General features: G+C 43.5%; 1 protein-coding gene across 5 annotated transcripts in view; it reads right to left on the bottom strand.

The window, feature by feature from the left end:
* LOC119450285 (H(+)/Cl(-) exchange transporter 4-like) overlaps positions 1-14,887 on the bottom strand; it is an 81,054-nt gene that overhangs the window by 6,824 nt on the left and 59,343 nt on the right. For all 5 annotated transcript variants that reach the window (XM_037713704.2, XM_037713705.2, XM_049665779.1 and 2 more), the window contains 10 exons: positions 12,605-12,685; positions 11,157-11,339; positions 7,966-8,055; positions 7,794-7,874; positions 6,641-6,826; positions 5,924-6,009; positions 5,149-5,385; positions 2,480-2,575; positions 937-995; positions 728-835 (listed from right to left, as the gene is read on the bottom strand). In XM_037713704.2, the coding sequence (XP_037569632.1) occupies positions 728-835; positions 937-995; positions 2,480-2,575; positions 5,149-5,385; positions 5,924-6,009; positions 6,641-6,826; positions 7,794-7,874; positions 7,966-8,055; positions 11,157-11,339; positions 12,605-12,685 (1,207 nt within the window). The remainder of the gene's footprint in view (positions 1-727; positions 836-936; positions 996-2,479; positions 2,576-5,148; positions 5,386-5,923; positions 6,010-6,640; positions 6,827-7,793; positions 7,875-7,965; positions 8,056-11,156; positions 11,340-12,604; positions 12,686-14,887) is intronic.

Here is a 14,887-nt window from a genome sequence, read left to right as displayed (position 1 = left end):
CTGAACTAGTATAGCACCACTAGCTCTCGGCAATATATTTTTCTTGCCGGTGTCAGGCACCACTCCAAGCCTGAAAATGCGGTGGACTGGAGTAGGATTCGAACTTACGACCTTCAGATTTGAAGCCGGGTACTCTACCTCTGCTCCATGCCACCACCCTTCGAGGTCGGCAGAAAACCAGATGGGGTGATGAAGTTAGAGGTGATGAAGTTAGGAAATTTGCAGGCGCAAGTTGGAATACGTTAGCGCAATACAGGGGTAATTGGAGATCGCAGGGAGAGGCCTTCGTCCTGCAGTGGACATAAAAATATAGGCTGATGATGATGATGACACCTATGCTGGATGTCATCCTGCTGGCCTGGCAATTTTTACAATACTACTAGGCCATAAACAACATTTAGAATGTACTGCTTCAGTTTATTATTATTTTTTGCCGCCTCTAATTTGCATTCTTGTTTTGCTGCTTCACGAGCAAAATAATGGTCACTTCAAATAAATACATTGAACTCAATTGAAAATGGAATGTAAAGTAAGCTGTTGGAAACATGGTACGTGGTTATGAATACAATGTGTTTTAGAGTAGACCCCATGTATAACTCTATATAAGGGACAAAAAAGCAGTATGTCGCAGAACTTTGAGATTAAAGGAGAAAAAGCCTCAAAGCTGCTGCGGTGCTTTCACCTTTCCAGCCACTCCCCAGTGACCAAATGTGAAGTGAATACTCACCCAAAGCCAAGCTGAGGTCCTTACGCAGCACGAAACCGACAAGATACTGAGATTCCGTGGAAACTATCACAGGGAAGCCATTATGATCAGTTGTCTTCAGGAGGCACTCTGTGAAAGCAACATGTAATGCACAAGAAAATGATGACAGGGACAGAGAACACTAACCATACTGCTGCAACTGATAGCAACCATCTCATGCTAAGGCTTACCTAATTCTTCGACTGTCATACTATCCTGCGTCACACAGCAAAGTGGTGCTTCCCCACGCCTGCAGTAATAAAGTCAAACATTATGTTTTCGTTGTTTCACAATGCAACAGTTACATTTCCTGATGTCGTTCATTACCTAGATGAGCTAGCTAGAGTGAAGCATCTTAAATATGAAAAGGCATACGCAGACAATACAAAATATTTTCACAAGTAAACACAAGTGTGCAAGGCTGATGCATTTAATGAGAATTCATAAACAAACAGTGGCTTTCAGATAATTATCACTAAAATCCCGTATGTTATCGTTCCCTGTTGTTATACACAGATGCCATTATCATCATCAGTCTACTGTACAATGGGCCTCCTCTGGTGACCAACAGATACCCTTATCTTGTATTGGCAGAGTCTATCCTACACACACAAACTTCCTTATTTCTCAATCTAATCCCCCATCAAACTCAAACTGGAGACTGAGGAGAGCAGTATCTAGAGAAGCATTTAATTTCATGCACTTTTCATAGACCATGGAGCTGGACATGGTCTTCAAAATCCACCCCCCCAAAAAAGGACAACTAAAATCTTAGAACTTGTGTAAATTACTTTGCTAATTAGTCTCCATCATGCCCTGTAAATTTCTGGCTGAATTGATAACATTTTCCCAAAAGAACTCGCCTGTTACCACTACAGCATTCCTTGCGAGGAAGCTGTTCGTCTCGGCCTCCCTGTTCTAAATACATGTGAAACGCAGAAATGCTCTCCAGCTCCTTTAAGTGATAAAAGAAAATATCAAATTCCGATGACTGTTGTGAGCAGAGCTCAAAGCTTTACAATAAAAATCTGTGAACATTTGAAAAAAGAAAATGGATCCCCATCAAGCTTACAACATTAATTTCTGGAGCCAAAGGGACATCCCAATGCACTCAAGTGCTTCTGTTACATAATTGAAAGTGGAAAATGTTGATATTTTGTAGATTACACAGGAGTAGAATATACCTGTACTTAAGCACAACGAATTTGTGGAAGTTGTGTGTCGAAGCCAAAATTTCATCTAATTTTAGACTGACAACTTGATTTTGTCCACTTTAGGTGCACTGCTGGTAGAATTTGGAAAAGTTCAAATTTTTTCATTTTTATCAATTTTTGAAAAAAAAAAGAAAGAAGAATATTAAGGGTTGTTTAGGCACTTACTCCAGTGGTGATTATAAATTGTGTTTTTCTTTAATATGCAAACAGCTCCATTGAAAAGGCTAGTAATTGCTTAATGACAGCATTTCTGCCTCTTACATGCACTTGAATAAGCGAGTTAAAGCTTCTGACTTGCCTATCTTGTAATGCATTTTGCATGTCTAAGTAATGTCCCAGGAGCGCAGTTATTTTCTATAATATATTCACTTGGACATACCTCATAGACTTTGGAGTGGAGATTTTCCCTGTATATACTCGAGGCAGCACCTATCTGCTGCATTTTAAACTACAGAACGAGGCATTGATGAGTGCAGACTTTGCAAGCAATTGGCAGTGTGTTACACATTTCAAAACTCACCGTGGTTGCATTACGTCAGCCGCAAGAGTGGTGTGGGCGAATTCCTCTTTGTTGTCCAGGAATGGGTAGCCATTCAAGTGAATGTGAGCATCATAGCTAAACCCCGTACAATTAAGGAGATAAACATCTGTGCAGAGACTTTTGCAGGCAACAAAAATTCTTTTCTAAGCAAGAGTGCCCAATGGCAATCAAAGTATATTAAATGTCATTATGAATACGAAAACCCCCAGGTTACAACAAATACACACGGCGTCCCAGCCAACACAGAGCAAGCACTAAAAAAGCGAAGCCTTCTGTGTGGTGAAACCATCTGTATGTTGTCAGCACCCTCCTAGAGAAGCCTCCAGTATTGAAGGTGTTTTTATTAATTAGTGCTGATTATTGAACTGTTTAATCATTAACTTCATGGCCACAATTTCAATGCACGGTTTGAAAGAATAGATCAGTTCAGTTGTTTGTAACATGTTACCGCTTATGCAGCTTTTCTTTTTCCGTGTTTAAAAGAAAGTGCACAAAATTTTTAGAAAGACACAGCAGACCACTGCTCGCATGCTGCAGCAGCTTTCTTTTAACCACGAGTAAGTGATCGAAAGGTTCCAGAACATAAACATATCATAACACAAACAATGGTCAAGAGCTCAGCATAGAAGCCTTTAGCTCAGGATAATGAGTGAACCAGTATACCATGTGTGCTGGTGGGCGACGCAGAATAACCTGACGATGTTGTCAGAGCGAAACATGACACTTACTTCACACCTCCAGCAGGGAACAAGCGGTGCATTTGGGTTACCATCAAGTGTGCAGTAAGCCTCCAACGCCATATGCGCTGTGAAATAGGTGAAGATGCTTATTGCAATAGGGTTGGCAGCAATAGCTGCGAATGCGACATGCGAGGCAAAAACCAGTGAGGATATTTTCTGGTACCGGAAGAGGAAACAGTGTGTGCCAGCATTTTCACATGCTCGGGCGGGGGAGTACTGTGGGAAAGCTGCCATGGTGGGCACCTACTGCTCTCGATCATACGTGCCTCACGCCTTGTTCACATGGGATGTAGCTGCCAGAAAACACATCATACGATCACAGTTTGGGGATGTACTAAACGTTAGTGCCAAAAGATGTTTTCCACGAACGTATTAACCGGTAAAAAAGAAGTGTAGCTGCATTTGGTCGCTTTTATGTTCTTGATCGCTACCACTGGTGCAGGAAAATTGTACAAAACGGGATGGTATCAACGAAGTTCTACTGTAGTTCTGTCTGCAAGACAATCATGCCCTGCTGTGAGCGGCCAGATGTGCAACGCACACACCTGTAGTAAACTGGGCCCCTAGACTGCGCTACGTTGTCGTGCCCATCAATCTTTATGTTGCTCTCGCTTTTTTGCAAATGCAGGCCCACTCCCACGTATGCATGTGACTATTCTCCTTATGTAATAGCGAGGCTGGCTTTCCTGCATAGCTCTGCCGTCTGACGGTAAACTTGACACATAACAAAGTGGAAAAAGAATGTCTGACATTGTATTTAGAGCCCAGTTCCAAATGCAGTAAAACCTCGTTAATTTGACCCTCGTTAATTCAAACTCGACCTTTGGTCCCTACTGGCATATGCAATATTTAATGCAAGGAAACTCTCGTTAATTCAGACGTATTTGGCTGCACATAGGTTGATTCGAACAACTCTCGGAGTTCGGCGAGCGCAGAGAGCCACAAATGTGCGACACAAAAACGGCGTTAGCGTCCACAGAAACGAAGCGGCCGATCCACATCACCATAGTCATCGTACGCAAATGACAGCAATGCCAGCACGTTTCGTGCCTATTTGTGCATTTAAAGCCTTTATTCTTGCGTTTACATGCTTCGTGCCTATTTGTACATTTAAAGCCTTTATTCTTGCGTTTACCGCCGCACATAGCACCATGTTGACCGCATGCCTTCGTGACTGTGTAGTCGCCGTTGATGACCGTGTCAACAGCGGCTGCGGTTTCATCTGCAGCGGTTGCGGCAGTAGTTTTGCTTTGACTTGGCGCGCGCATCGGCCGCATGCCTTTGACTGCATAGTAGCCATCCACGATTGTGTCGATAGTGGCCACAGTTTCGTCCGCAGCGGTTGCGGCAAACAGTCGTTTTGTTTTTACTCAGTGCAAAATTGTCGAAGGATGCAGAGCACAGTCTACATCGCGATGGGCGGCGACCTGGCAACACTGGTGAGAAAATGATCTGGATGTGCGCACGCTAGTGAAAAGCGTGTCTCAGATGAAGACGAGCGCTGCGGCCGCACTGTGAACAAAGTCTCAAGTCCTTCGCCTGCAGTGAGCGCTAATCAGTCGCAATATAACAAGAATTACATCTTCTGTGCTGCTTTTGCGCAAAATTGAAACAGGACTCGGTGATTCATTTAGTGAATAAAAGCATGTTGACGTAGTAAGCATTCGTTTATTGTTTTCTTGATACCCTCGATAATTTGACATTCGGTTAATTCGGACATTTCTTTCAGTTTCGTGAAATCCGAATTAACGAGGTTTTACTGTATGAGGAAAGGTGCTCTTTTCAAAGTGGTGCTCCCTCTATTGCGTACGCATACACACCCACACAACACTCACACACGCCTTATACACAAACAAATGCATTAAAAGCAGGAAGCAAACCACCAGCTTCACCCCACGGGAAGGATACATGCCCTCCTTGCCCAGAGCATCGCCAACCCACTTGCTGGCCATGACTGCTGCCATGAGGGGCTCGATGTAGCGTACCGAGCCGGTCAGCTCAAACATGATGACCACTAAAGACACGGTCATCCGTGTCACCCCGCCCAGGCAAGCCGCTGCTCCTACCATGGCATAGAGGCCAGGTGTCACACAGTTCTCACCCGTGTTGCAAGCACCCTGGAACACCCACAGGGTCGGGTACTGGCTGCAGTCACAAAAACACAGAAGAAAGCATATAGTTGATGTCCTTTGTTTTTGCATGGACTTGATATGTGATTCAGCTTGAAACACAATTGTGATTGTACACTCAGGTTCTTATAAGACGATGACTCAGGCACACTTTACCAAAAGAACAAAGCTCCATAATCATGCAATTTTACTATCATCAAAAACAATTACCTCATGCTTTTCTAGCTTAAAGCATGCACGAATTCTAGCTTAAGTAACTGTACTAACAAGCAGTGGTACTCAACACATCCACAATATGTTGCCAGAAAAAGGTGCAATTAAGAAGTTTTAGATTATGAGACTCATATGACTTGGCATATGCAAGCTACTTGCATCTCCTAATCTGAAAGAGTTTATTTGAGGGCTCCAACAACACAATCTAAGCTTCTGCCATTTTTTCTTCTTTTGGTTGTCTGCATGAAGTGGTGCTTTAGGATCCCTCTCTTAATAAACACAAAACTGAACTGTGACTGGTCTGTGCAAAGGTGCAAGAACTGCGAGCAGCAAAAACTCACTAAGCAAGCTGCTCCACAGCGATGCCAATCATGCGGCCCATGATGGCGCCAAAGGCCATGCTCGGAATGAAGATACCAGCAGGAACCTGAAATGCAGCAAAGGTGGGGCAAGGTACCGAGCAGCTACCTCAAGATCACAATGGCTACAGCAATTTTCAGTGAAAAACAGTGAGAAGATTTATTACAAGCTTAGCGCCTTTCTCTGCTTTCGCTTAAATGTGTAGGGTTCATGTGTGCAAGCTGACTGTGCTGAACTCAAGCTGAAACGTTATGCAGATGTCTGGCGGAAATTTTGAGTCCTACACAAGATACAGTGAAGCTCGAAAACGGTAAAATGAAGATGGAAATGTCAGAACATTCCAGATACTATACCTGTTTTTTTTTCGATTAGGTAAGAGGTTTTCTGCTAAGAAAGTGCACATCTTGACACAGTCAGATATTCAAGTCCTAACATAAAATACATGCAGCAAACAGCAAATGAATTAAGAGCAAACTAGACAGCATCTTGTATGTTAACTGAAATCCTCACAACATGATTTCGAGTGTTAGTAAAGTGTCCTCTGGAGCCACCAGTGACCAATACACCAATAATGTGAAACTTCCACACATCTAGGATGTTAGCTGTAAGCTGAAATTGCCTTCACAAGGACAAGTTACTGTTGCATCCCTTCAAGTGATCCGGAGAAGTGAAAGGCAGTTGGCAAACAAAAGACGCACCTTGATACCGAAGGTAAAGATGGTGATGAGCAGCTTGAAAATCAAGGCCAAGCTGAGCTGCCACAGGGAGTTGTAAACGCCATCCCCAGCCTCAGCTATGTCAATGTGATTGTTTACGTTGGTAAAGTTACGCTTGTAGTCGCAAAGTGGCGACACGTCAGTAATGCCACACTGGCTAAACAAGACCTATGAAAAGAACAAGAGCATACAGGGTCGTGTAAGCACACTTCCATGGCACCCCTGTAATAAGGTACTAAACAAGCAATCCGGCAGCAGCGTTCTGTCAGCAGCCGGCATTATTCAAGTAAATGTTATCCCACAAACCAAACGAAGTACATGTACTCTCACACACATGAAATGCAAAGGTAGAGAGCTACATATGTATACACACTATATAGATTTTTACTCTAACAACCTTAAGAAATATTCTACTGACCCGTGCGACCTTGATAAATCACAACCCAGTATTCAGCGAAGCTGTTTACATTGCTCTTCCTGGCTAAACCACTATTCTGAGGCACACAAATGCAGCACCAAGAATAGTATCACTCGAGTTATATTTTTAATGCTGGTGCAATCTCTAGAATTCGCAATGATAGTAATGACACTGTCACTTGGATACTTTTTCGAATGCTGAAAGTAGTCTCAGCAGCAAGATCGCTACAGCATTGCCTTATCTGAAGTGACAAATTGTCACTTTTTAAATAGATCAGCTTGTCACAATGCATCTTGTATGTAGTGAAATGCCTCAAAAAATGGCTTCGAGTGTTAGTAAAGTGTTCAATGAAGGGATCATGATAGAACCTAATGGCACAATTTGACAGGGAGCGCCTCTTGCCATTAATGATGCTTAGTGGTCATTTCTTACTAATCAATGCATGCAATTTGTCCCTTGCATCACCTGTATCATCCCCCTTATTGCCTCTAATTTTCAGCGCACTGCAACATCTAGTTCTTTATCTGGATCTATACATAATTGCACTTTAAGTGTCTGCATTTACATCTCTTATTTACGTTTTTGAGTGCCTCTAGTTGTATTAACAGCTTGGCTGCAAAATATTTTCACAGGCACTTTCTACCACAGGTACATGCAATGGATGCTTGCACTTAAATATGAAGCTACAGTTACATCAACAAAGTTTTGTTGCCTTACCTTTATCAGGTCGCTAGTATTCATACGTGTATACTCGTTGGGAAAACTGAGAACAGCCGTAATGACTGTAATCGCAATAACCTGCAAGAAAAAACGCGAATCAATTTAGGCCAGCGAAGAATAACGAGAGTAATTAGAGATAATAAGCAAGTGTCCAGGAAATGCCTCTCACCTCAGCTATGGGATACTGGCCCAAACGAGATTCCTTTCTATATCGACACCAACGAATGTTGCACTTGATAAAGATGGTGGCCACCACACCCTGCAACATAAGGTATGTCCATTAAAACTGGTGATTAACATGCAAGAAGGCATAAGTCCACCTAAAGCACACCAGGGTAATCACTTGCAGCTACGGTCAGTTTGCTGCTTTAAAGCTAGCAATGCAAGAGGCAACAATTTCATAACCTATAGTGCCAAGCCACAAAGTTGAATGCTTGCAAAAATCCAGAGACTAGCTGCTGTAATCTTCCTCGTTCTTTTCTACTGTTTCATTTTATGCCTCAACAGTGTTTGAAGTAGAGAATGCATAAAGAATATTTGAATACAATCATAGAGCCTAATGACACAAAATGACGGGGGTGGGCCTCTTGCCAGTAATAATGCTTAATGGTCATTTCTCATCAACAGTGTTACTTCTCCAGTAAAGGCATACTACATGCACCGTTTCAAAGCTATATGTATCAAGCGTGCTGCGTGAAATGCTGAAGACTCCAGACACATCAAAGCAAGTTGAGAGTTCGTAACCGCCACAGATGTAAAATCCCTCAGTAAACATGCAGCAAATATGAAATTATTGCATTCATTGCCTATGCTGCCACCCAGCCATTCAAGTGGCAGCAGTAATACGCTGTAGAAGAGCAGACACTAAGCTCTGCAACCAAGTAAAAAAATTGCCAGTCTTGCCCAAAGGGCGAAGCATTGACAGCGATAGCAATGCTTAGGGTTGCACTCATGGAGGAAAGAAAAAAAAAAACCTACGAAAAAGCTCGCCTCGGCAAGCCATCCTCCTCTGACACTGCCCTTCTCCTCTCTGGGGCCTATCTGCATGTCGACTCTTCATAAGTAGGCCATCGATGGTTGCCGGGCCTTTCAAGAAAATGGTTAGATTGTGGTAACTCTTAGTGACACTCTCAAAACGATCAACTTTCACCACGTGGTCTTCACTCCACTCACTCCCGTACTCTCTGCGCACTCGGTGGCTATAAATTACCGCTTGCGTACAGTGTAATTCCGATTATACAACTTTGAGGGGACCAGGCAAAACCGCCGTATAATCTGGGCGTCGTATAATAAAAAAACTAAGAATATGGGCAGTGATGCTCAGTCTTGACCACAAAGAAAGGGTACAGACCGCCTGAATAAGCCCGCTGCACAACCTGCACTGCTTCCAAGGAAGGTAGATTAAATTATTAAAAAATTGACGCATTTATTCGATTGTAATGCAATTTTTTTTTTCATGATTTTTCTTGTTTGAACTCGAACCTAAACGCAAAATTGACCATTTTAAAACAAAAATTCTAAATCCTGCGATTTTTAGCGTTACGTTGGCAACCTGTAACTTTACGTTTCAATCCAATCCATAGACAAGTCGACTGAAGTTAGAACTTGTGTTTGGTTGGAATCGACGCTGTTTTCGCTGTGCTTGTGACTGGTTAAGATGCTACAATACCCTATGGTCTTTTGCTGTTCGACTCTGTTCATTCGCGACATTATGGCGACGCAGTGATTTCGGTATGAATGTCGCTTTGAGAGACGAGCAATTTTGACGGCCGAGAAGCTGGGAAAGTCCGTCGCGGCTCGGTGTCTCAACGTTAAGAAGTCGACGATTTGCCAAATGGCAGGACCAGTGGTAGGCCCACATTAAATGCGAGGCCAGTCGGGAAGGCTCTGTGCAACTTGAAGTGGCCTAGTACTGACCCCAAATGAAATGATTGTGCGGTCTTTTAAGAAGTACTTAAATCTCAAACAAGCTCGGTGGCATGGAAGATGTCAATTCTCAGGCGACCCCTTTTGGAGATAGTTTCGCTTTCGCGAGACTTGGCTTGTCCTCAAAGTATGCTGCCAACAGCTCTCTTGGCGCTGATAGCGAGCTTAGGACAGCACCAGAAACACTTTTCGGGGACGCTTTGAGTGCAGAGTCACGCGAAATTTCGTGAAAGTAAAACTATTTTTACTAAAGTGATCGCCCGAGAAGACTACCCAAGGAATGCTCTGTCTCCTCTTCAGACGACCATCATGAGTGAAGAAAACGTTTCCGAATTGCTATTCCTTGAATAAATGTACCATTTCTTTTTTCGTTCATTTCACATTACATTAGCAGTTTTATTTTTTCATCTTGTGTTACATTAATGATTTTATTTTCTTTATTTCGCGTGACTGGAACGTAGCCGCTCGCATTACAATTGCAGTCGTGTAACATTAGAGTAAATAAGGTATTGCACACTCGTTATCAGCCACCTGCAGTGTGCTTACATGCACCTGCATCTGCTTAGAACTTTTTTTTTTTCTCGTAAGGTACCAGAGAGGTGTCGTACGAGGCGGGTCGGCGTAAAATTGTGTCGTATAATTGAGGTTCTTAATACATTCTTTCTATGGGGGTTTTGCAGGGACCAAACTAATTAATCATAAAAGCGGGTCATCGCATGACCGGGGGACATATAATCGAGGTTCCACTGTATTTCTTATGAGCCTTTCTTTTATATTTTTATGACTATGATTCAAGAGCCAAGAATGTACCATATTTGAACAATTCTAACGCGCATCTTTTTTCATAAAAAGTGCATTCAAATTTACATGCACGTTACAATCGTAACTAATTCTACTCAAAATCAAAAACGAAACAGATTCCTACTAATGAAAAAAGTTCAATGCAAGGTAGCTAGCCACACTGCCATCGAACGAACGTTTTTTTTATGCCTTGGCTTGCAGTTGCCATTTTCCAGTTTGCTGTAAGTGTGGCATTTCTAGAGCATTAGATGGAACTGAAGATGACTTTCTGCGGTCGGTAGACAGCGAAAAGGAGGTGTCGTCGGACTCCGATAGGGACAAGCCACTAAGATTTAGCTGTGTGTGCATCTGTGTGCCTCTGTATGTTCCATAAAGTTGTTTCAACACAGTACGCATCGACTCAGGTTTCGTTACTTGATGTGTGCGGTAGAATCGGCATCAAGTTATTTTTTTTTATATTTGGGCTAGTATATAACTGCGCGTTACAATCGGGGGTGCGCTAGAATCGTGCAAATATGGTAATCCTTGATTAACATTTTGGAAGAAATGCCAGGCACTTGGCAGTCATTCACAACAGCAACAACCAAAGAAAGTGACACAAAATACAGCAACACTGCAGTAGTGGTGACTGACCCCGAGGATCCCAAGCAGAACGAAGGGCAGCAGCTCGAAGAAGAGCCACGGAAGGTCATACTCTACGTAGAACATCACCAGATGGTCGTTGCCAAAAGGGTTGATGGAACGCAGCACAGAGGCCGCCACCAGGGCACAGAAGAAGGAACGCCACAGCGTCTTCAGCGGGAAGTAGTAGCTCACCTGCGCAGCATTGAGAAACACGGCTTTACAATTACCGATCTCTTACCATGCTGTAGGAACACAAGGGTGAATGCACAGCAGCACTTAGCAGAGAGATGTTGAAGACAGTTGTGGAACGCTTTTAGTCCTCAATTTTGCCCTAAATATGCTGGGGCTGCAATACTACTCTTTCATATCAAAATTACAAGGGATACACGGGCAGTAAATGAATTCGGCATGCATTCTTTGAGAAGGTACAATGTGGTTTTGTTATTGCGCTATGTGACTCAGTTCTGTCAAGCGTTCGCCTTGCAATGTTTCCAGCACATGAATAAATCTAGACACTTTCGAGTTATGACTGTCACTAAATCTGGGTGACATTTGGCCAGTAACACTCAGAATGGGCAATTATTTTTGATATGTCAAACATTTTTGTTTCTAGTGTATTAAAAACAGTCACACGGTAGAAACTACAGACAAAATACTTATAAACAAAATATAGACAAAATATATATATAGACAAAATAAAAGTACTTTCCATGACAAATTAGCCGCAAGAAGGCAGGTTGAAGCCAGAAGAACGAAAGTTTATAGAAATCCCTGTGCTGTCCATTCTCACACTGGCTCAGCCACTGTACTGCAGTCGCACGCAAGAACTAATGTATCACTACCCTCTAGCACTCTTCGAATGAAATGCTATGGCTACACAAAGCCAAAGCCAATGGAGCCAAGAGTTTGCCCCATCTGCACAAAGTTCAGCCTGTGTGCTAGCGACAAAATATGAACATAACCACAATACAACAGTTTCTCCACAGCATGAGTAGGCGTACTCACTCACGGGGACACTGACTAGTACTCGTTCCACACTCATTTCACAGGCGTGAGATAGCGTGCGAGTATGAATGAGAGTGAGTGTCACTGAGTTTGAGTAGACATGACTATGAGCAGTATGAGTGCTGTTAATGTGAGTATAAACGAAAGTCAGTGACGGTGATTTTGAGTGGACGTGAGCATGAACGTGACTGTCGTCGAGTGTGAGTGGGAGAAGACATGAGTACGAGTGTGAGTAGGAGCCAGTAAGTGTGAATGGAAGTGACTATGAATGCGAGCGAGTACGACTGGGCATGAGTAAGAATGTGAGTGCCGACGGGTGTGAGTGCACATGAGTGTGTGTGAGCACACAGCATGGAAAAATATTGGCGAGTGAATATGGGTGAGTATTTGCTTATTTTCCTGACTTATGCACTCGAGTGAAATAAAACGCTGTACACGTGCTTAGTACTAACCTCTTCCAAGCTGAACAGAACACCACCGATGGGAGCCCCAAAGGCAACAGATACACCTGCAGCTGCAGCAGCTGAAAGGATCTGGACGCAGAGAGAAAATGTAATCAGGTAAGCCACAATGCAAAACACATCAAGAATTCAATGGACAAGCATGCCAAAATCTAGCTTGAGAGTGACAGAATACCCATTTTTATAATATTATGGGCATATCCTAGCTACACATGGAAAAGAGGCAGCATACGCTTGACTTCGAAAATGTCAAGGTTATGCATCCGCTTAAAAACCTAAATGTTTATGAACTACTTCAAAGTGCTTTAAAGGTTCAGTGTTAAACACTGCCTGGTCTGCTAAGACAGCGTCAGGATCCGTGCTCCTTTTGCTTGCTTCCATTCTTCAAACAAAACAGTAGTTTAAAACATAAAATTGTAAATGAAAGAGAATAGCTACATGTTGGTCCCAAACCACACATGCTGTACTAATCAAACAAATTATTAAGAAAAAGTACAAACATTTCAGTGCAGATCAATAACAGCAGTTTCCCTTTGCTGCCTTTTTATACTGGTGCAACACTGGTCAACCACTGATGTCAAGTTTTGGAGCTAAGTGCATTTAACATCTGGTTATGCAATGTCACACATTGAATTTTCGAGAAGTTAAGCGTTACATTCTGCCACAGGGGTAGTACATACGTACGACTTCATTATTTGGTGCTGTACAATAAGCGGAGGCTCTCTGAGGTACTCTCTCTTGGATTCATATGGTTGCAAATAACAGAGCATCAAGCCCATAAGTTACCTCTTGTTTATCTCATTCATTCTTGTTAATTTCTCCAACATTTACTTAGATTTATAGTTGGCTCTATATGGCTGATCCCAGTGGGTAACACGACAAGCAGTCACATGGCATCTTTTCCATTAGCAACATTCCATGGCAGGCTGTTTTAACCCTTTGCGGTCCGAAACTTTTACCCACTTTCCCGCTGTTCCGGTCCAAAACTATTTTGCCAGTTTGTGGCGCCGCTAACAAAACCACCAACTGTGGAAGAAAAACTCACAGGATAATTATTTTTTCTCTTGCATTCTGCAGGCAACTCCTCTACCGATATTTCAGCCGCATGTGATACCGCTCGAAGCATTCTCTTGGGTGCAGGCCAGGGTTGTTACTGCAGGCTTTGCAGAAAAACACAGTTTCCCTCCTGCCTACGTTTGTTTTTCAATCGCTACAAGCAGCACAGTCCTTGCTGCTTTGGCCTGCGAGCTTGTAGATGAAATGGCTCCTCCCATCTAGCCTTTCCTCGCACTCCTTCCGCGCAGACGGACCTCGCTTTTTGGCTCTAGCCCTCACGTCACCCACCAGCTGTAGGATGAGGTTGCGGCGGGCGGTACTGCAGGTGTCGCTGTTCTTTCTCACCATGATTCTGCAGCTGTGTGCGCCTCAAAATAAAGCTATTGACAATGAAAACCCATACAAGCTTTCACTAAATGCACCACCGTAAAACACACGCGGTGAAAATGTGTTCATGCTTCTCAGCGAATCGCGCGAACGTGCGGTTGCGCGCGCAAGTGAGAACACTCTGGTATCCAGAAGCCATGCTGAACATTGTGCTGCACCCTAGTGCAAAAAGAAGTAAACTTCAACAAACGAAGTTTATTTATCCCTCAAGAGATAGCGCATCATGTATACGCAGAATGCGCACGAATCGCAGTGAGAAAAACCGCGAAATTTAACCCCCAAACACCCTTGTCGGGACCGCCCGACAGCGGACCGCTACGGCCGTGTTGCGTTGTAGGGCCCTGCCCGACAACGGACCGCAAAGGGTTAATACGTTAGCATTCTTAGGGTATTGCACACACTTTCCGTGGGCTAGGTATTTATGTTGTATGTATCGAACCCATTTCTCCGATGCAGAGCGGAATCGAACCCCCGTCCCGAGGTTTCCTCAAGGACAGCAACCCGATGCTTTAGCAGGCTGCGCCACAAATGCACTGGGTTTATGCGCAGCTTTTCGTGCCAACGGCGCCTACTTTAGCAAGCTGCGACATGAATGTACTGGGTATGTGCTGCTCTTCAATGAATCTCTCGCCAACTTGGGTCACTGTGTATGTACCACTGGGTGTGCGGAAAGCTAGGGAACAATCCTCAACGTTCACAGGCACCGGCCTGTGAACGCTGTCTCGGAGGCCACGTGAGAACTTCTCGACGTGTTTGACGTGCACGTACCGAAATGCATGACGTGCACGTACCGGCACGCCATGCATTTCGAAAGTCACGTGCAGGCTTCGC

The sequence above is a fragment of the Dermacentor silvarum genome, chromosome 4 (assembly GCF_013339745.2).
Source record: "Dermacentor silvarum isolate Dsil-2018 chromosome 4, BIME_Dsil_1.4, whole genome shotgun sequence".
NCBI classification, from domain to species: Eukaryota; Metazoa; Arthropoda; class Arachnida; order Ixodida; family Ixodidae; genus Dermacentor; species Dermacentor silvarum.
Note: the sequence above shows the minus strand (reverse complement) of the source record. Positions and strands in the feature narration are given on the sequence as shown.